Consider the following 23,330-nt stretch of genomic DNA (forward strand, 5'->3'; position numbering starts at 1 on the left):
ACTGAAAATTCTTCGTTTTAATTTCAATTTTCAGTGATTTTATATTTTTAGGGTCATTTTTATTAGTTTGCAAAATATCGCTATTTCACTTTAATTCATATTTATTTTACATTTAATAACTAAAATGACAAACTATTTTAAGTTGCCTGCTAAAGCAACGTTTCTAATTTCCATTTACGTTTAAGTTAGTTTTTCATCTAACATTGATTTTCCAGCTTTATGTATGTTTGTTAACAATACCATGTGCAAATCAATAAACCGGCACTGTAGCAAACCTGTTCTCCACTTCTGACAATAAAACCTAAACAGACCTGCACACGAGGCATTGAAAAACCAGACAGGAAGTCGAAAAAGTTGTTTACATGACGGTTGATAATCAAGTTGTTTTGCTTAAACCATTGATGACATCTTCCCCAATAAATGAGTGGCCTTTGAGCATCTACATGACCTTCTGTATTTATGGCTAAAGCAGAATCAGTGTAAGATTATGCATGTAAACCCAGAAAAGGTGCGTCCACAGCAATGATCTATAATGGGCATTTTTCGTGATTTGTTGATGTCTCCATCTACATCACCTTCTGTAGCTGAACATGCCAGAACAGGTAAGGCTTGTGAACTGTACTCCCCCCCCGAGGCTCAGGCTCTGCGTGTCGCAGGATTACGAGGGAGGACTGGAGAGCGGGAGAGGCCGGGTTAATGAAGTGCGTGTAAAGCAGCGCTCCAATCAATCAGGAAAAGTATAAAACGGAGGGCCATAAGAGAGCAGTAGGATTGAAGAGGCTGGAAGTGCTTTAGACACTCGCCCCTAGCATTCGCACAGACGAGACTTGGGCATGTTTCTCATTTCTATGTAAATTGAGGGTCTGCAAGAGCAAACCTTGCACTCCTGGATGTGTTCATGCAACTTAAAACCATTCAGAGGAAAATGGTGAATCATTGTTTATCATGAGAGTCATTAGGGCTGAGCGGAATACTGTGCAATAATAAAGATGTCAACAGGTCGAGATTTATGCCACAGGTGGACTGAGACAGAATATTGAGAAAATACAGAGTGGCAATGTTATTTTAGTGTAAGTAAGATACTATTATCACACACACACACATGTATATATATTTGGTGCACCTTCCATTAGTAAAGCATTTAATTTTCTGGACTATCCGTAAAAGGGCTTGATTATTTAAATATTAAGATCTATTTGTGGTGCATACTGTTGACTTAAAATGCAATTACTTTCTATTACTATTATGTTTTGTTTTTTTCAAAAATACAGTAAAAATTGTGAATTATTAATATAATCTTAAATATTTTTTTTCTATGTGAATCTGTGTCAAAGTGTAATGTATTTCTGTGATGCTCCGCTGTATTTTCAGCATCATTCCTCCAGTCTTCAGTGTCACATGATCTTCAGAAATCATTCTGATATGATGATTTACTGCTCGAGAAACATTTCTAATTATTATAAACCGTTGTAATGCTGGAAAGTTTAAAAAGAACAGCATTTATAGCATCTTTTTTGATCAATTTAATGTTGAATGTCCCTGTTGAATGCAATTATTAATTCGCAAAAAAATGAATTAATCCGAATGGTAGTGTATGTCAAAAATGACCGATAATATTTAATAAACACAAAAGCATTGGCCCTGTTGTTGTATGCTTGTTTATTAAATATTTTGTCTAATGTGATGATGCATTTTAATCATCTGCAGGATCATACCCATCAGACTAAAGTCCTCTATGTTGGTCTCAACCCAAGAATGTCGAGCAGTCTTTTGTTTTCCAGATGCGTAACGCTCCAGTGTTTATGTTGGACTGATTTAGGGTGGAGCTGGGGAGCAGGAGGAAGAAAGCAGCAAAGGAAAGCACAGTTCAGGTGAGAGATGAAGATCTATACGGCAGCTCTACTGATGAGAATACGGATGCTGAGGAAGAGGAGGATAAACCCATCCCTGAACTGCCAGGTCTGCCTCACCGCTTCATCTTGACATGGATGTCTTCAATATTACACTTATTAAAGGATTAGTTCACCTCCAGAATAAAAATGTCCTGAAATGTATTCTCCTCCATGTCATCCGACTGTTGCGACTGAAGACAGAAAGACATGACCATCCCGGATGACATTGGGGAGAGTAAATTTCAGGAAGTGTTTATTCTGAAAGGGAATTAAACCTTTAAATCATCTTTTATTTTTGCTCCTTCAGACTTCCTAACAGGAAACGCTTCTATCTTTACGGCAAGTTCCCTGACAACCAGAAAAGGCAACTTCAACGGGTACGAGACAGACGTGCATTCAGATAATTGCGAGAGCGTGAAGCATCCGTAAAGCCATTTGAAGCGCTTCAGATGAATGGCATTAGCGTCGGCAGGCCTTTGAGAGGCTGTAGGTGGAGCGTGACCGATGAAATGATCTGATCTGGTTGATTCCTCTGAGCTGTCGAAGACTACATGAGCGAGAAGGTCCAGTATGTCATCACCAGTGAGGGATGGGACGAATCGTTTGAGGATGTGAGTCTTGCGTCTTCTTTTTCAGCTTTGTAGGTGGTATACAACATATAGAAGATTCACAAGTCCATTTTCTATGCGTGAATGTAGATTTTTTACTCTACAAATGTGACCCTGGAGCACCAAACCAGTCATAAGGGTCAATTTCTCGAATTTAGATTTTTACATCATGGTTTGTTAGGATCAGACAATACTGAGATACAGCTATTTGAAAATCTGGAATCTGAGAGAAAATCTTCTTTAAAGTTGTCCAAATGAAGTTCTTGGCAATGTTAATTACTAATCAAAATTTTGATTTTGATATATTTATGGTAGGAAATTTACTAAATATCTTCATGGAACATGATCTTTACTTAATATCCTTATGATTTTTTGGCATAAAATATTTTTTATTTTAATTTTGCCCCATAAAATGTTCTTGTGGCTATTGCTACAAATATACCCCAGCGACTTAAGACTGGTTTTGTGCTATTTTGTGACCATAAAATTATTTAAAGAACCAGTATTCGCAAACGCCATTGCTTTTCTTTGACTTGACTTGGCAAACAAGTGGCTTCATGCGTTAGTCAGGCTTTGTCCGAAATGTTGTCCTGACTGTTTCGAGTTGAAGGCTTTTTCATATCTAGACTGTACATTTGAAAAGCTTTGAGAAAGTCTTTGCTGGCTGCTCATGTAGATCTGATTCTGTTCATCATTCGTGTGATGTTCTTTGGCAGTGCTGAAGTAGTAATGAAAACCCTCTGCCTTCAGCTTTTGCCACTCTATTAAATGTCTCAAGGTCTTTTCTTCCTTTTCATCTTCTATTACTGCCTCTTCTTTATTTTTTTTTACAGGCTTTGATGGAAAATGGCAATCTGAGCTTTGTGAAACCTACCTGGATTTTCGCCATCAGTGACAGGCAGAAGATGTTACCGTACCAGCCCTACACTGTCGTCCCTTAAGAGCGAGTTTAAGTCGTCTTGCTCTGAGAACACAGCCATCAATCCCAGCCTTGACCTGAACAGATCCTAGCCATCTTAGATAAATAGTTTGACTTACAAATTAAGCGGCGTCCATTATTTCCTCGTCCTCATGTCGTTCCAAACCTGTATGACTTTCAGTATGTTTGTTTACTCTTTAAACATCTTTTTTTGATCCATCATACATGTTTGGAGGGGTGCGCAAATTGATTTTCATTCCCATTGTTTAATTTCATTTTTCTGTATCCATCACAAGTCTTTGTTTTGATGTTGAAAAACAGACTAATGGCAGATACCAACCCACCAACCCCAAGATAAAAGACTCTAATTCATATTCATGACCTGTTTCACCAGCAATCCAAAAGCTGTTTATGAAGCTGTTAAATATTAATTACTAAAGACCTGAACCTGAGGTCCCTTTTGGATCTGACTTATGCAGAACATACTCATTTAATATGCATGTTCACATATATGGTCAATTATTGAGTAGCTGATCCATGTTTACATTGCTGGCCTCATTGATTTGCTCAAGACATAAGCATTTTAATAACTGTAAGTGTGGCCTACTGAATATTACAACAATATTGCTTTGTTTCTGAGCTGTTCGAGTATTCAAACAACCATATTTAAGGAAAAAAAGCACCTGATATAAATACTGCTGTAAAAACATTTTTTGTTGTATTTGTAGGAAATGTATGATAGGCAAACTCTCGTAGTTTCAATGCTGTTTTAATGTTTACTTGTTTTATTTCAGATTCCCTTTAACGTGTGTCTCAGTTGTGTTATTTTTTTTTATTATATTAATATTTTGAAGTTCTGGTTAGTAGCAATTGCAGAATAAAAGTGGAAAATAGTTCAATTTTAGAAGGTATCCACAAGTTATTTTTCTTATGATTTTAATATTTTTCTAGTTCTGTTCTGTTTTCATCTAACAATTCAAAAACTTCATACCTTGTGTGTTCACTGCTGATCTTACCTGGTTTAAACCAAATGACCGGTGTCCAAAACCATGAATCTAAACCATCTTAACTAGTTTGGTGACTGTTGCAGAAAACCACCTAATTAGGGTGTTTTATATTTCAGCAGGGTTGAATCAAAGAGAATTCTGAATTCGTACAGAATAGACTGTCCTTGAGTCATTTTCTCTTCCTCAAACTAAACTTAACTTTTTTTTTTTTGAGCTATATGTGTCTCTTATTTCTATCCCTCGTTAAAGAAATCTTTCACTTGTGTCAGTTATCACGACTGAGCCGCAGAATCATGTCTTTCTCAGAATAACTGTGGATTGACTTTGTCCCCCCTCAGTCTTTCTTAGTATTTTTGTTGAAAAATTCTCTTGTCCTTCAATCAAGTGTTCATTTTCCCGAGCTTATCATTTCGGTTTTGTCTCTGAATTACATAAACTCACCTGCATCAGCACGTGCTTCAGCCTCTTGCTCTTTAATTCTTGTAAAAGAAAAAAAAAAATAACATCTTCATTATTAAAGTTACACATAAAGTGCATCCTTTTCTATACCTTTATATATCCGTCTAGCTTTCTGTTGTCCGTCTTTCTCTTCTGGTGACCGTTAATTCGGTTGGAAAGCAATTTGGCGCGTCAATTTAAATTGTGAGGTCACGTGTGCGTTTATCAACGGCTCTTATCGCGGCTATTACATTTAAAACAAACACATCTTAAACGGTTTCTTTTGATTTAAACTGACAATCTGTGCAAATAAAGAAACGTTATTAGTTTTTATCAGCCGCAAATCCTCGTGAGTTATGGCTATTAAGGTGGTTTATTTTAGCAGTGTCTTTTTAGTTTATTTTATGGCGATAATAACTTGAAGTAAACGAATATAAATCAGATGAATAATGAATGAGCAGGAGCATCTGAGGGAGGAGGAGGCGCGCGCCTGGGAGGAAACAGAGCGCGCGAAAATGAGCAGAGATCGGCTGCATCATCTTCAGTCACATCTTCTGGTTCTCCATTAATATGAACGAATTTTCTGCTGTTTCCTTGTAGGACTGTCGGGATGCGCGAGAAGCTCCTGCTGAATGACAGTAAGTTGTTTTTGCTCTGGGACTAGTCTGTATTTAATAACTTTGGGCATTAAAGTACTTTTTTTATAGCACTTGTTTTGCATGTTGGTCATTTCTAAATATTATATATTTGACATACATTAAGGCATTATATTTTGGATGTAGAATAACCCAAGCTGCTTGGGACGATCTTTTCTTGTTCTTCATAATTGACAATATGGGGCAAATTGTCACAAGTTCAATTTTAGTAGATTAATTATAATATCTATTAGCCGAAACAATGGTTTGGTACTTTAACTTTTACGTTTATTGTTTCATAATTGTTTATACCGTTAAAATTCAGCAGAAATTATAAACGTACCCCATATAGTGGGACAACATGCCCCGAAATTGGGATTAGTGGACTCTACAGTACTTTAAAAATAAATTCCTTGAGAAATATTGACTAAAGTTAAATAAATAATACAAAGTGACAGCATGCCCCGTTCTCTTCTAATATCTCCAAGCGTTTTTTTACACGTGTTTGTTTCGTTTGATCGATTCCCGATTAATACTGACTGCACATTAATTAAAGTCATAGAAAATGTATGTTGTACTGAAAAATCATGTAAGCTAATGTCCAAATGTCTGAGAACAATAATGAAAATTATTCTGCTTTAAATGTTTGTAATTTAACACAAAAGGTTAAAAAAATAACCAGTGATATTAGACATTTTTATTTAAAATGATAAAACTTAAACTGAATTTAAAAGCATAGTGAGTACATCTACAAGAGGTCTGTTAAAGATTGCTTCATCTGGAAAGCATCTGCTGTGTACAAACAACTGAGAGACGTCTTTAAGATGTCCGTTTTTACATTCTTTCTAAATAATCAACGTCTTAAAGTAATCTTCTAAACGTCTGTTTGACATCTGATAGGAAACGATGTATTACAGATGAGCAAACGCTCTGAAAAATACTAGTAGAAGTCAAATAGACGTCTCTGTGATGTACGTGAACTATCAGGGACAGGGGCGGCGTTAGGGGTGGGCTAAGGGGGCTGGATCCCCCGATGTTTTCAGTAAAGCCCTGAATGTTTTTATTACCACCATGCCATCAATGAGTTTTCATGCCCAATAAAGTAATTTATATTAGAATTTAAATAAATAAATAAATATCTCTCGACTCTCACGTCTACAGTGTCTGTCAATTTACGCGTTGTCATTCACACCCGACGAAAACCGCCCACTGAGTCTAGTGCTTCTGACTGACATGGAAACTGGCCAACCATCGATGAGCGTCTGTACGATCCAGCCAATGAAATTAGATCTTTTGGAGCCAGGCGGTTTGTTGGCGTGTAGTAGCCTATTTTACTAAATCAATTTATTTGAAAATTAAAATGGATATTTCAAAATTCTTCTTCTTCAAAAAAAAAAATAAACCCCAGCCAACACTTGAACGCCAAGATACAACAGCTTCAGGTATCTATAACTTTTAATCATAGTATTATATTTCTTTTTCGTTTTTAAATTGTGTCTGATTTAACGTTACATTTTGAACATCTAACAGTTAACGGTTGCGTAGCACACTTTAGGACACACACACACACACACACACACACACACAGAGCAGTTATAATGTTTGCTTAGCGCGGTCTGTGGCAGACTTTTCTGTCAGGACAACAATTCAATAAACAAGATAATAAAAAAAAAGACATTTCGCAAAGGAAATGGTTCCAAACAAAGCATGTTGTTGTGCTCTGCAGCAACACACAGCGGTGTTTACTGAATAAATTTTCTTGAGTAACTTTTAGCGTACTTTTTTTCTGAATGAATCATCCGTTTCAAACGAATCCATTGATTAAATGACTGACCGACTCACTCATTAAGGCAGTGGCATGCCGCCACCTAGTGGCAAAGTACCATTCTAATTTTTTTCATCATTTCATATTTCTGTATTCCAAATTTTATATTTGATACATTAGCCTCATAAGATTATTTATGCAATTTGTAAGTGCTGTGTAAAGGCCCTTTCACACCGGATGCGTAACGAAAAAGCGAAACGAAAAAGCGAATAGTTCGCGTGCGAATAGTTCACGTCAAAACCATTCACATCAGCCGCGACGCGAATTTGCGATGTCTGTGACGTTCAGAGAGCTTCAACATTCCAAAACTTTCGCGCCGACAGTTGAGAAAATGGACACTTCAACATCATCATCCAGTGAAGACGAGCTTTTCATTTTCTTTAAAAGACAGAAAAGAAGGTTTTGGGTGCACCTAGTCCTAAAGAACAGAGAGTCTGAAGGGGAGTATGCCAATCTTGTACAGGAGCTAAAACTTTATCATGGCCGGTTCCGCACTTACTTTCGGATGTCTGTGGGACAATTCGAGGAGCTCCTTCAGATAGTGGCACCGCATCTGACGAGACAAACCACAAACTTCAGGGAACCAATTGATCCGGAGCAGCGTCTGGCAGTCTGCTTAAGGTGAGCTGTCCTCTTAAAAACATCAGCCCATAGAACACACACAAAAGTAATCAGGAGATCCGTCATTTTTGCTGTGACGTCACCTTTGTTTCCTTGTATGTGATTGGTTGAAGCCTTTTTGTCGCCTCAAAAGTAAAAAAAAAATCGACATCGAAGCGTTTTTTCGCCTCAGCACATTCGCGTTCGGTGTGAAAGCACTCATTACACAAACAGCTGATCAAAAAATAAAACCATCGCGCGAATTATTCGCGCGTCAAAATCGCGTCCAGTGTGAAAGGACCTTAAGTGCTCCTTCAAAAATATAAGTGTATAGAGCCCTGCGTTTATAATTATACTTGGCTTTAAGTGCACATAAACACAGAGATAAAGTCCTTTGAACGGTATATTTTTGTAGAGTAAGAGTAAGTCAGTGCACTGCTTAATGTTTGCCAGTCAGGCTTGATTGGAAAAGAAAAGAAAACTGAGAGACAGAGACACAAAAAAAGTGAGATAGAGACACAACATCAGCATATGTGTCAGGATACAAGGGATAAACTTTAAATAAAATGTTTTACATTTGTTTTTATTGTTTTTGTATATTTTAAACAAGGTAAATCTTTCTGCTTTATTAAAATGAAAAGTCACATACATGGATTTTTCTGGGCTAAGCCCTGGATCTCCACTCACCCTAGCACCACCCCTGATCAGGGATAGTGTTTCTCTTTTAAATAAATATATTAAACTGTTTCCATGTTTAAATCCCTGTTTGTTCAGACTTTTTGTCTCTTTTCCTCCGGTTTGCATTACTGTAAGATTATGCACATTTCCTATGCACAAAGAAAACACTTCCCTCTTTGGCTCTTGCTCTAATAACATTTGTAGATTTATTTGGGTTTATGCACATCCCTGATCACGAGTCATCACCTCACAACAAAACAAAAACATGTCACATTAAATGCACACGTTGCGAGCGTTGCTTGAAAAGCTGCTTATATTCAATGCAACAATGGCGTATCTGTGAACAATCACTGACTTCACGATTCCTATTGTGTGCTCACTTCAGCTGTACTTGCATTTATGCATGCAATAATCTCGAAGTTATAAGGAAAGGCATGTTATTTTTTATCTGTGCATCTACTTCAGGACACATTGTGTCCTACAGTTTATATAGTTACAGCTACACACATTCATATGTTCATGTATCTATCAAATTCTTTGTTGTTCAAGAGAACTGCTAAAATATGGATCTGAATCTGAGCTCTGCGGTGGTTAATGAAGCCGTTGAGGCTCTTATAACGAGCGACAGATTCTCCTGCCACAGATGAGATCCTTATTATCGTCCACCGTAAAAGATTTTTTAGCATTGCATCACTTGCTCTGCAGTGAATGGGTGCCGTCAGAATGAGCGTCTGATAAAAACATCACAATAATCCACAGCACTCCAGTCCATCAGTTAACATCTGGAGAAGACAAAAGATGAAACAAATCAAGCATTAAGATGTTTTTAACTCAAACACATAGAGTCTATAATCCATAATAACACTTCCTCCAGTGAAAAAGTGTTCTGGTCTGAATCAGTTTTTATCAGCTGTTCGGACTCTAATTCTGACGGCACCCATTCACTGCAGAGCATCCATTGCTGAGCAAGAGATGCAATGCTACATATCATGTCACAAAGCAAAAAATTGCTATAATCAAGCAAAAATCTCACTTCTTATGTATTTCTGGCTCTAAGTGCAGTGACATGTTTTCATGAGATAGCTGAGACGTAGCCATTAAAACTGATCATCAGCTGCAGACATTTCAAGAGATGGAGGTGATTATTAGATTAGGATGCATTATTCCACTGCAAAGTGGAACGGCACGCAGAACTATTAATTTCTGGAGCGCAGACATTCATTAGCTAATTCTTGATTATCATTTTCTCATCAGCGATCAGTGTTTGTGTCTATGTAATGAGAGATTCATCAGCGCTCAGATTCAATACAGACACGAGGGCTCTCATCAGTGCGTATTGTCTTGAGTGATTCCTGATTAACAGACGTGGGGATGAGAACCGATTCCCTTTGGAAAGAGTGCCGCTTTCCCTTTAATTAGGGTCGGAGCGTCTGCTTCACTGCCTCACAGCTGCAGTCTCATTTGCATAATTTGTTTAAATGAACTGCTGCCCTTTTGTGTCATGGGCTCACATTGGTGTCCTTGGTATTTGACAGAAATCAGCACTATAAAAAATGGAAAAGATTTGTGTAAAAACAGAAAAACTCTACTGTAGCTCATCAGAGACAAAACAATATGTAAGAAATTTAATAATTCCCTTCTATTTTTGTGTAATTTCTGTTATGTAAGGGATCAGTTTGTCTTATATATTTTAATGTGACCCATATATTTTTATTTAATTTGATATTTTATGGTAAAATTAACTGCTCAAAACATTTTTTTTCATGACTACTTGTAGTGAGTATTTGTACGTTGAGCTGCCAGTAACCACAAGAATCTTCCAATATTTGTGCCTATATTATATCACCCTAAATAGAAAATATACACCAAATATCAAGAATAAATTCATAGGTTAATCAGCATTTCAAACTGTTTGAATATTGAGTGTGGCTCAAACTGACCCAACACAAAAGTTGCAACAATTCTTGTACAGCCTTTCCAAAACGCATCTGTGGGACAGAACTTTGCATGCAGATCCATAACCCAAAACTGAAAATATTCACCAAATCTCTAGAACAAAATCAGTAGTTTAAACAGTATTTAGAACACTTTGAAAATCAAGTTTGGGTTAAATTGACCCCAACACAAAAGTTGTATAAAATTTTGTACAGCTTTTCCGAAACACATCTATGTACCAAAATTTTGCATGCATATTTATAACTCTAGGTTGTAAACATTCACCAAATTTCAAGAAGAAATAAATAGATTACATAGTATTTTGGGCACATTGAAAATCAAGTGCGTCAAATTGCAAACAGATTTTCCAAAACACATTGAAACTTTACATGCACATTCATGACTCTAAATGAAAAATATTAGCCAAATTTCAAGACAAAATAAATAATTTAACCAGTATTTTAAAATCGATTGTGGATCAATTTGACTGTAGCACATGAATTCATCAGTGCATTGAACATTGCATGCAGTATTTTCTGAACTGTTACTGTGAAATGTTTTTACACTTAAGTCTTTAGAGGACCGTGAGCTGAACAGTGCATGAAAAACCTTCACAGGTTGAAATCATATGCGATCAAGGGCTATGTGTTTATTCAATAGTTTCAATAGACTATTAATTTAAAAACACTGGCGTTACTTGACTCATACGTGACTGTTCTGCGTGTAGCTGCAGTCGTGCTGGCTTTACCTTGCTTGTAGCATCACGTTTGTTCCCTTGAGCGAAGCCCTTGATTCCACCAGAGCGGCTCGCCAATGCAATTAGTCCTGCGCTCGGCGCCACTTTCAATGAAGTGCTTGCAAAATGGCAACTAATGAGAAGTTGTGCTTTCATACACTGAAGGTCTGATCATGTGTGTGCGCTGGTAAAAAGATTGAACAGAAATAGTATTGAATGTTCTTGCCTTTCAAACTTAAAATAAATGGATGTCGTTTTTTCTCCAGTGATGTTATGACATGCTGTTCAGTGGGCAATAATAGTGAAAGCAGAAAACATGTCATATAAAGCTGTTAACTACAATTAACCAGTTCTTTAATTTAAAAGAGACTAGCTCAATGTTGCTTTAGTTTCACTGATAGGGATGAAACAATTCACTGTACTCACGATTCGATTTGATTCACGATTTTTATTTCACAATTCGATTCACGATTTTTTTCCCTTTTTTAAGATTTTTGACACAATTTAACTTCTGTTCATAACGTTTATTAAAAAATAAATGAAATAACAGGAGAGTTTCAAAGTGGCTTATTGGAACACTAGTGTGCAATTATTTTCCTACCACATGACAAAAAACATAGATGTTGCATACATACAACATCAGCAGATTTGAATCTAAATTAGATTGTATAATTCCAAAATTTGAAGCAAAAATAGAATGGTCTGGCTTCAGTTTTGTGAAACTATGCATAAAAAATATCAGCATGAAACAGAAACAGCAAACGAGCTGAACAAGACACAGATTCACTCTCGGTCAGCAGGTGGAGCTTGAAGCGTTTCCTTGGTTACCGCTGTAAACAAAGCATTTATGAACACTGCAAAAGGTGGAGCTTGAAGCGTTTCCTTGGTTACCGCTGTAAACAAAGTACTTTTGAACACCGCAGCAGGTGGAGCTTAAAGCGTTTCCTTGGTTACCGCTGTAAACACAGCGCTTGTGAACACCGCTGCAGGTGGCGCTCAAAGCGTTTCCTTGGTTACCGCTGTAAACAAAGTACTTGTGAACACCGCAGCAGGTGGCGCTCAAAGCGTTTCCTTGGTTACCGCTGGAAACAAAGCGCTTGTGAACACCGCAGCAGGTGGTGCTTAAAGCGTTTCCTTGGTTACCGCTGTAAACACAGCGCTTGTGAACACCGCTGCAGGTGGCGCTCAAAGCGTTTCCTTGGTTACCGCTGTAAACACAGCGCTTGTGAACACCGCAGCAGGTGGCGCTCAAAGCGTTTCCTTGGTTACCGCTGTAAACACAGCGCTTGTGAACACCGCTGCAGGTGGCGCTCAAAGCGTTTCCTTGGTTACCGCTGTAAACAAAGCACTTACGAACACCGCAGCAGGTGGTGCTTAAAGCGTTTCCTTGGTTACCGCTGGAAACAAAGCGCTTGTGAACACCGCAGCAGGTGGCGCTCAAAGGGTTTCCTTGGTTACCGCTGTAAACAAAGCACTTACGAACACCGCAACAGGTGGCGCTCAAAGCGTTTCCTTGGTTACCACTGGAAACAAAGCGCTTGTGAACACCGCAGCATGTGGCGCTTAAAGTGTTTCCTTGGTTACCGCTGTAAACACAGCGCTTGTGAACACCGCAGCAGGTGGCGCTCAAAGCGTTTCCTTGGTTACCGCTGTAAACACAGCGCTTGTGAACACCGCTGCAGGTGGCGCTCAAAGCGTTTCCTTGGTTACCACTGTAAACAAAGTACTTGTGAACACCGCAGCAGGTGGCGCTCAAAGCGTTTCCTTGGTTACCGCTGTAAACAAAGTACTTGTGAACACCGCAGCAGGTGGCGCTCAAAGCGTTTCCTTGGTTACCGCTGGAAACAAAGCGCTTGTGAACACCGCAGCAGGTGGTGCTTAAAGCGTTTCCTTGGTTACCGCTGTAAACACAGCGCTTGTGAACACCGCTGCAGGTGGCGCTCAAAGCGTTTCCTTGGTTACCGCTGTAAACACAGCGCTTGTGAACACCGCTGCAGGTGGCGCTCAAAGCGTTTCCTTGGTTACCGCTGTAAACACAGCGCTTGTGAACACCGCTGCAGGTGGCGCTCAAAGCGTTTCCTTGGTTACCGCTGTAAACAAAGCACTTACGAACACCGCAGCAGGTGGTGCTTAAAGCGTTTCCTTGGTTACCGCTGGAAACAAAGCGCTTGTGAACACCGCAGCAGGTGGCGCTCAAAGCGTTTCCTTGGTTACCGCTGTAAACAAAGCATTTACGAACACCGCAGCAGGTGGCGCTCAAAGCGTTTCCTTGGTTACCACTGGAAACAAAGCGCTTGTGAACACCGCAGCATGTGGCGCTTAAAGTGTTTCCTTGGTTACCGCTGTAAACAAAGCACTTACGAACACAGCAGCAGGTGGCGCTCAAAGCATTTCCTTGGTTACCGCTGTAAACAAAGTACTTGTGAACACCGCAGCAGGTGGTGCTTAAAGCGTTTCCTTGGTTACCGCTGGAAACAAAGCGCTTGTGAACACCGCAGCATGTGGCGCTTAAAGTGTTTCCTTGGTTACCGCTGTAAACAAAGCATTTATGAACACTGCAAAAGATAGAGCTTAAAGCGTTTCCTTGGTTACCGCTGTAAACACAGCGCTTGTGAACACTGCTGCAGGTGGCGCTTATTAACCTTTATATATTTTTTGTTTGTTAACTTTATATTTTACATTTATTTTATTCTATATTTTTTTATTATATTTTCAAAATTCAAGTAATATTTTTTTTAAGGATGAAGTTATAATAACCCTGGATTTGTCTTATATACTGTACTAATAATAAAGTGCATCAGTTGGATGTTTGTGTTACAGCTTGTGCTCATGGGAAATATCTGTGACCAGTACAAAATGGTTTAATGAGTAAATAATGACAGAATTGCAATTTTCAGCATTAATTGTTTTAATTCCACATCTTCTCAGGTGCCCAGCGGAGCTTCATAATGCCTCTTCTGAACATGACTGAAGACGGCGTCTCCAGCGCTTCTCCCAGCCCAGATCCGTCTCCATCCTCGTTTCTCCCGCAGACGAACTGCTCGGTGTCTCCGTCTCCCTCGTCTCCGCCGTATAACTTCTACGCCGTGCTGTTGGTGTTGTTGATTTTTTGCGTGGTGTTTGGAAACGTTCTGGTGTGTGTGGCTGTGTCCCGAGAGAAAGCGCTGCAGACCACCACTAATTACCTGATCGTGTCTCTGGCCGTGTCCGACCTGCTCCTGGCCACGCTGGTGATGCCCTGGGGCGTCTATCTGGAGGTCAGTGGACGTTGTGATTGGTCAGTTATATTGGTAATTAAATGTAGTCGCAGCCCTGATGAACACAGAAGTAGAGCTCTATTGTTGTATTCTTACCCAAATGCTGTTTTTTTCCTTTACCTTTTTTTTTCTGGATTCTTTTTTCCATTTCAGTTTTTCTGGGTTCCATTTTAATGGTGACATAAAATTTTAGCCATCAATTTAAGCAATTTAATGTAAAAATGTAATTTAAATGTTTACATTCCCAAATTATTTCATATTTTTCTTAAATGCTGTGTTTTTCGTTTGAATTTTTTCTGGAGTCACCCCCCCCCCCCCCCCCCCCCAACTAATTTTTCACTGGATTCAATTTTAATAGTTAAATGTAATTTTAGTAATCAAAGAGTAAGTCTAATTATTTGAAATTATGAAATGTATACAATTTACCATTTATAAATTTCAAGAGCAGTATATATTTTTTCCCCTTAAATTTGGTTTTGCTCTTTAAATTTTTCCCCGATTTTAGTTTTAAATTCAAAGTTTTATAAATCCAAAAGCATGTGTAATTAATTGGCATTATGGAACTTACATTTTCTTCCCAAGTTCTGTGTTTTTTATGATTACATTTTTCTGAATTCTGGTTTGATGGTTTAATAAAGTTTTAATAATAAAAAAAAGCATGTCTACTCAGTTGAATCCATAAAACTTTTAACAATTTATTCATTTATTAAAAAAGTAACAGTATAAATTCTGTGTTGTGTGTTTTAATTTTTCTGGATTTAATACAAATTTATTAGCCATACAGAAAATAAATTCAGGCATAAAATTTGTCTTTTAAAGTGCTATTCCTTAAAAAATTAACTTTTATTATTATTATTATTATTAATATTATATGAAAAGTACATGTACATTCTGCTGTAGAATAGTAATATATTTTATCCCTATTTTCTCAAGTTAAGCCGAACTTTTGTTTTGATAAATTGAAAACAAGAACTCATTTTTATGACTTTTATGTCTTGTTTACATGATTCTATTTGCTTTTTCCACATTACAGAAATTCTATGGGCTTAAGAGCCAAACCAAATGTGATTGGTCACTTCACATGTCAATCACAGGGTCTCCGGCTCTCTGATTGGCCGGCTCATGGCCAGCTTGTGTTCAGGTTCTGTGCTGATTCCTCTCATGTGTGTAGGTTGTGGGTGAATGGAGGTTCAGTCGGATCCACTGTGATATTCTGCTCACGCTGGACGTCATGATGTGCACCGCCAGCATCCTCAACCTGTGTGCCATCAGTATCGACAGGTGACCCGTCCGGCCCGCTCTGCAACATTTGAGCAATTTCCTACCCGGTTTTTCCTCAGCGTTTGTTTGTAGCTTCACTTGACCTGAATTTGTCTTTGGTTTAAATGCACTCCGGGCCAATGCGAGGCGGAGGAGATCATGAATTCTAAATCCTGCAGTGTGTTTGAGGCGCTTTTTCTGCTTGCGGGGAAATTTAGTGAGTGCTGCTCCTCATTAAACCAGTGCTGGAAAATTGAGGAGCATGCATCAAATCGTGGATGATTTTGGCCATTTTGCAAGTGTAACGCATCATTACTGTACCTCAGAACTTGACTATTCAAGTCCAACCAATTCATTTCTCATCTAAACGGAAATGACTTTTGTCGAATGCTGGATTGCACATGTTCTGCACGATCTTTATAACTTCTCAAGCATCTCAATAAATGATTCTACAATAAATGTTTCTATTGATCATCCAGCAGACCTTCAGTTGGTATTGAGCTGTATTCTCTCGTATGAAACCCTTCTTTTGGAGATGAAGGATAGTTTATTTGATAGTAAGGTAGATGTTGTTGTAGTTATTAGGAGTGTTACGACCCTGTTTAGGGACCAACATAAGAAAGCCATTCTGAAAGGCAACAAACACTAAACAACCAATAATATGCTAATAATATGCATGGTAATAGCCAAATAGCTAATAGTGTATACTGTTCCCTAATCGAATGTGTTACCCTGTTTAGAGTACGGTTGCAAACAGGTGAACATTTTCAGGTAAATTTCAGAAACATTTCAGAAATTTTGAAAACTTTCAGAAACTTTTTAAACTTTTTTGCCCCTTTGCAACCCTGATATTGACTCAGTACTTGATCAGAAAGCCCAAAACAATTTTAAATGAAATGCGTTTTTAATGTTTAATTTATTTTTAATTTATTTATAAAAAAAATAAGATAAATAAAGTTAAAACAAATGCAACATTTCTATTTGACCGACAAACAGTTAAAAAAATTATACAACTGTGTATATAACTGTATATAAAATATAATAATATTAAATAAACATTAAAATATATTTAAATATATATAGAGAGAGAGAGAAAGAAGTTAAATCAAATTTGGAAAAATTATTTCTATTTTTATTATTTCTTTTTTTGTAATCATTAAGAAAACAAAATAACATATTTGTTGCAGTATTATTATGTTTTTATCCAAATGTATTTATATAAAAAATATTTCTATATATTGTTTCAATTTTTTTTTACTATTTCTATTTTTTCCAAATTGATTAAGAATGCAAAATAGCTTTATTTTATTTTTCTCTGGAGAATTTTTTTTACCAATTTGCTAGAAAAAAATATAGATATTTATATAGAAATAAATATTTCTATTCTTTTTTTTTTTTTTTTAGGAATGCAAAATTGCCTTATTTTCAAGGTGACAACTGGACGCTCCTCACATTAATATAAGGTCATGTGACAACATGCTACTGAATGCTACTGCTTGCGTTGTTTATTACTGCATAGAGTTCTTAGTGCACACTTGGTATTCAGAGAGTAGTAAACGATTATTTAATTCGTTCTATCCTCCTTGTCTGTCATCACTGTAGTACCGTGGTGTAATATTATATGTGTTGCATCAGTAATTCTTCATGTTAATGTGTGATGTGTGTTGATGAGCAGGTACACAGCTGTTGCCATGCCGTTACTCTACAACACACGCTACAGCTCCAGAAGACGTGTGGCTCTGATGATCGCTATCGTCTGGTTCCTGTCCTTCGCTATCTCCTGCCCGCTGCTGTTCGGACTCAACAACACAGGTACACACACACCTGGACGTCATAACTAGTCAATGAGGGACATGCATCCGTGAAAGCGCAATATTTTTCTTTAAATATGTTCAATATTAATCCTATAATTTCTGAGGAGTCTAAATGTTCGACATGCTCAAAACTCACTGTCACACACTGTCTTCTGTCTCTGATTGAGAGTTCAGAGTGTTTTATCCAGCCAGAGATCTTTTAGTGTAACTGTAGTTAAGTAAAGGTCAGGATAAGGTCAGTAATATCTCCAGATGAACTCTTCCTGGACTGAAGCAGCTCAGCTTTACTTGATTCTCCATCAATCATGTTTTAGAGTCTCAAATCTGATCCTCAGGATCTTTTGAGGAGCGTTTGTTTCCAGAAGCTTTACTTTCACTGTTCCTCAGCGGAGGAATGATCTTCACAAGCTCAGTTTGAGTCTCTGAATAAGTGATTTTTTATTTCCTGTTTATATTCTCACGATCTCGGACTACATGTGCCATAAAAGCCCGATGGATCAACTATGATAACCACCAAAAATATGCAAAATTTATTAGATTTGAAAAAAATATTTTGTCTAAAGGTACACTAAACTGTTCCATTTTTTAAAAATATATTTTTCTGACTATTATTTTAAATGTCAGGCTTTACAGAGTTAACAGACCCTAATGATGCTCCATACCCGGGTCCTCACTCCGGGTGATATGCCTGTTTCTCCTTTGCTTTAAAGCTCTGAAGATCAGCTCTCATATATGATTACATGTTAGGATTCGGGAATCACATCTCATCCTCTAGGCGATCCCGAAACACGTGTGTTTAGCTCAGCGGGAGTCATTACGGATGGATCGGAGAGCAGGAACGGTCCAAGGTTTAGTGCTTCAGCTCGATTCATTGCTGTCTCTATATGAACACATGAAGTTCATCTCCAGAGCTGCTCTGAGAGCCACTTCATCAGCATCTCACCGTTTAATTGGGGAAAACTACACAGAAATTAATAGATGCCCACTACAACCTGTCAAAATAAAAGTTTGGTTTAACTTGAAGACATTATGACAAAAATATGTTACTCTTTTATAGTAAAAATGTGCTTATTAAAGTAATAATAATGCGATTCAGACTTTATTTTATTGTAAAGTTTTATTTATTAGAAATTTTTTACCTAACGTATTTTAATTTTAACAGTAAAGCTGTTTAACGAAAAAGGGGTATTTTCATCTAATTACATTTTTAAAAGTTTCATTAATTTCATTATTTTTATGCCTTTATTTGGTTGTCACCGTTTTTGATAATAAATTTGTATTAAATCATAAATCCAGAAAAAGTAAAACAGACAACACAGAATTTCTGGAAAAAAAAAAATTGTTATTGTTATTGTAAAAATTAATTTTAAGAAATTACTAAATTGTTAAATGTTTATTAACTCAATTCCTTAGACATGCTTTTTTAATAATTAAAATTTAATTAAAGCGGAATCAAGAAAAGAAAACAAAAACTGAAAACATAAACTTTGGGAAAAAAATTTAGACTTAATTTTAGGGGAAAAAATAATAATTTGTCAAACTTTTAATGATTTTTTTTTTTAGTTTCATAATTTAAATTAATTAGACATGTTTAATATCTAATGCTTTCAAATGATTAATTGCATCCAAAATAAAAGTTTACATTTTAAAGTTTACATTAAAGTTTACAAACTTTAAAAGTTTACATAATATATGTGTGTGTTAACTGTATATTTTTATCACGTATATATAAATAGACACACATGCATGTGCATATTTAAGAAAAGTGTTGTTTATATATAACATTTATATATAAATTATATGAATATAAATATATACATGTATATATTAAAAAAAATCAAAAAAACATTATGTGAGTGTATTTAAATATCCATAATAAATATATACAGCACAGACACATATTATGTGAACACAAACTTTTATGTTGAATGCGATTAATCAATTTGACAGCACTATTAATAACTAGTATTTCTAGAAAATCCAGAAAAAATTTAATTTAGGAAAAAATACAGTAAAAATACTACCCCTTTCAGCATTTTACAAGTCTTGTAATTTACGAAAAGTGCTCTATCCTCCAACGCAGTTGTTCAAGGAAATAAAGCAGAACTAGTTGAGTTTATGTGATTGCAGCACATCGGTATTGACACGTTGTCACGTATAATCTAGCATCGTCTCTTTATTTAATGTTTGCTCGTGCCTCTGAGCGCTCGCATTCATCATTGTGTTAAAGACTCCTGAATCTCAACAAGAGCCTCTTCAGCTCGAGTGCATCTGCTTCAGAGACCTTCACAGATCGTCCCTGCATCTATATGAGGATCTGAAACAAAACAAGTACATATAACATGCAGCGTTCAATCCAACATGACATTTCCATTGAGTAAGAACTGTCAAGGTTTAGAAGTTTCCTTGACATTCCTAAAGATGTTATTCACTCTTTTATTTACTCGGCTTTCTAAATGCTTTCTTCACTCCTTTATTGGAACAGTTGGAAATTATAGGAACATTATAGGAAATGTGTTCACCCTCAGGTCATCTGAGATTAGGATGAGTTTGTTTCTTCGTCAGATTTGGAGAAAAGTAGCATTGCATGACTTGCTCTGCAGTGAATGGGTGCCGTCAGAATGAGAGTCTGATAAAAACATCTCAATAATCCACAGCACTCCAGTCCATCAGTGAACATTTGGAGAAGACAAAAGATGAAACAAATCCAGCATTAAGATGGTTTTAACTCAAACACATAGAGTCTATAATCCATAATAACACTTCCTCCAGTGAAACAGTGTTCTGGTCTGAATCAGGAGAGAAATCTGCACAGATCAAGCAGCGTTTAAACCGCTCTAAACTAATCTGTGAGAGACAACAGCAGATGCACTTTTTCACTGGAGGAAGTGTTATTATGGATTATAGACTCTATGTGTTTGAGTTAAAACCATCTTAATGCTGGATGTGTTTCATCTTGTGTCTTCTCCAGATGTGAACTGATGGACTGGAGTGCTGTGGATTATTGTGATGTTTTTATCAGACTCTCATTCTGACGGCACCCATTCACTGCAGAGCAAGTGAAGCAATGCTACATTTCTCCAAATCTGAGGGTCTAAGGGTGAGGATGTTTTCATTTTATCATTTTAGTTTGCATTTGCTCTTCTCTTTGTCTTTTCAGCCAGTCAGGAAGGGAGAGACTGCAGTTTTGCCGACCCTGCTTTCGTGGTTTACTCGTCTGTCGCTTCCTTTTACGTGCCATTCATCGTGACCCTGCTGGTGTATGTGCAGATCTGCGTGGTGCTGCGCAGACGAGGCAGGCGCACCGCTCCGTCACGCAGACACGGCCTCCATCCAGAGCCCAGAGATGCACCGAGATCCCGCAAGGTGCGCTGGGAAAGAGATTAATGCCTTTATTCATCAAGGATGCTTTAAATTGATCAAAAGTGAGAGTAAAGACATTTATAATGTTACAAAAGATTTCTGTTTCAAATAAACGCTGTTCTTTTGAACTTTCTGTTAATCTGTGAATCCTGAAAATAAAATGCATCTCAGTTTACATAAAAATATTAGTGTTTTCAACACTGATAATAATCAGAAATGTTCGTTGAGCAGTAAATCATCATATTATTCTGATTTCTGAAGATCATGTGACACTGAAGACTGGAGGAATGATGCTGAAAATACAGCGGAGCATCACAGAAATAAATTACACTTTAACACAGATTCACACAGAAAACAGATGATTTAAACTGTAATAATATTTCACAATTTTTACTGTATGTTTGATCAAATAAATGCAGCCTTGGTGAGCAGAAGAGACTGTTTTAAGAAACATTCTTACTGACCTGTTTTTTTTTGCTGCTGAATTCAGTTTATCTGTTGTTTATTCATTTAACACTTTTCACAATGTTTTCAAACCAGTTTGACAGAAAATGCATGTTTCTACATTACAATTAAGAGTTTAATTAATCGTTTATGAATCTATGCTTTCATGCTTTTAATAGTTTCTCCTCCTTGTTTATTATTTTGTCAGAATAAATGCACTCATCCTGAAGATGTGAAGTTGTGCACTTTAATATTGAAGCCTCCTCCGGCTGCTCCACAACGAAAGAAAGTGGTAAAACACTACAGTCCTCACAGTGTGTGTGTGTGTGTGTGTGTGTGTGTGTGTGTGTGTTTGTGTGTGTGTGTGTGTGTGTGTGTGAGTGTGTGTGTTTGTGTGTGTGTGTGTGTGTGTGTGAGTGTGTGTGTTTGTGTGTGTGTGTGTGTGTGTGTGAGTGTGTGTGTTTGTGTGTGTGTGTGTGTGTGTGTGTGTGTGTGTGTGTGTGTGTGTGTGTGTGTGTGTGTGTGTGTGTGTGTGTGTGAGAGCGTGCACATCGTTGTCCCGCGCCACACCATGGCATTTAAAATCTTAAACATCTCGCCCGTTGTAACTGCCATCGTTAAAGCAGCAGAGAAACTATGCTTTGGACATTGGTACTGAACATGTGCCTAGTTGCAGCATTAAGATCGGCCTTTAAACAAGCCTTGTCCAGCGGTCGCATTTACAAACAACAGCAACAAACACATGATCCAGTCCCGCAAACATCACTGGGCGGTGAAGATGTCCCTTTCGATTTTAACAACTATGTGCGCCGACTAGAATGTCATGAATGGAAAAAGTTTGAGATCCACGAGAGACACTTCATTGGAAGTCATTGGATATCAAACTACTTCAAGAAAGAACTTACTTTGTCTGCTCTGGTAACCCGGCGAAATGGAGTAAAGTCGTATCCATCCTTTTCGGAGTATTCTTCCAAAACGGAGTATTTCGAATGAGGCGTGCCAACGGGAAAGAGTTTGCATTACCACTTCTGAAATACGTGTCACGCATTCTAAAAAAGTTCCCCTTGAGTGATAAACATCCAGCGGAATTAACATCGGTCTCCATTACTTCCTGGATTGAGAAACAGCTGATCTTCGTGAGAGACGTCATCCAGCCGTCGCTCGGTAGAGGGAGAACTGAGCGGTCAGTAAGTGGAGAGAAACTATCACACTTATGGCAGCACCACAGGTCCAAAGCTATTGAGATTATTCTTAATAATAGCACATTTCCTTCCCCTCCACCTATTATTAATGACACCAGTAATGTGCATAAGTACTACATGGCCAAATGCCAATCACTCCCGTCTCATACATTGGCCACGCCCCCTTGGTCCACCAACAGAGAAACAACTGCTCTAGTTTATTACCCATCTACTGCTCACTTTACTTTTGACGAAGTAGACAAAGTTGTGTCCCACTTGCCAAATAACAAAGCCTGTGGATATGATGGGGTAAAATATGAGACCCTAAAAGCCACAAAATCTTGGTCTACCCATATACTCACCTGTATATTTAACATCTGTTTGATTAATGGGAAAGTACCAGATTCATGGAAGGGGGCCGTTGTCCATAGAATACCAAAGAAAGATAATATCCCAAGTGATCCATCTACATGGAGAGACATATCTCTCCTCCCCACTGTTTACAAGGTGTTTATGAAATGCCTGCTTGCCCGAATCCTCCCATGGCTTGTGGATACAGGCATTCTTTCACCCAAACAGAAAGCCTACATAGACAGACAGGGTATGAACGAACATGTCTTTTGCCTGAAAACTGGAATTGATGATTTTAAACATGAATCATGTAAACTCTATACTGTATTCCTGGACTTCAGAGATGCTTTTGGGACATTATCTCATAAATTGTTGATTAACTCATTA

The 23,330-nt window shown here is 37.5% G+C and overlaps 1 protein-coding gene across 1 annotated transcript in view; it reads left to right on the forward strand.

Moving 5' to 3' along the window:
- Positions 1–5,126: 5,126 nt before the first annotated feature.
- drd2l (dopamine receptor D2 like) overlaps positions 5,127–23,330 on the forward strand; it is a 25,802-nt gene continuing 7,598 nt past the window's right edge. The window contains exons 1-6 of the mRNA XM_059508598.1: positions 5,127–5,502; positions 14,202–14,530; positions 15,702–15,811; positions 17,466–17,602; positions 20,765–20,970; positions 21,620–21,703. Of these exons, the coding sequence (XP_059364581.1) occupies positions 5,475–5,502; positions 14,202–14,530; positions 15,702–15,811; positions 17,466–17,602; positions 20,765–20,970; positions 21,620–21,703 (894 nt within the window). The 5' untranslated portion in view covers positions 5,127–5,474. The remainder of the gene's footprint in view (positions 5,503–14,201; positions 14,531–15,701; positions 15,812–17,465; positions 17,603–20,764; positions 20,971–21,619; positions 21,704–23,330) is intronic.

This window comes from Carassius carassius, chromosome 24 (genome assembly GCF_963082965.1).
Source record: "Carassius carassius chromosome 24, fCarCar2.1, whole genome shotgun sequence".
In the NCBI taxonomy this organism is placed as follows: Eukaryota; Metazoa; Chordata; class Actinopteri; order Cypriniformes; family Cyprinidae; genus Carassius; species Carassius carassius.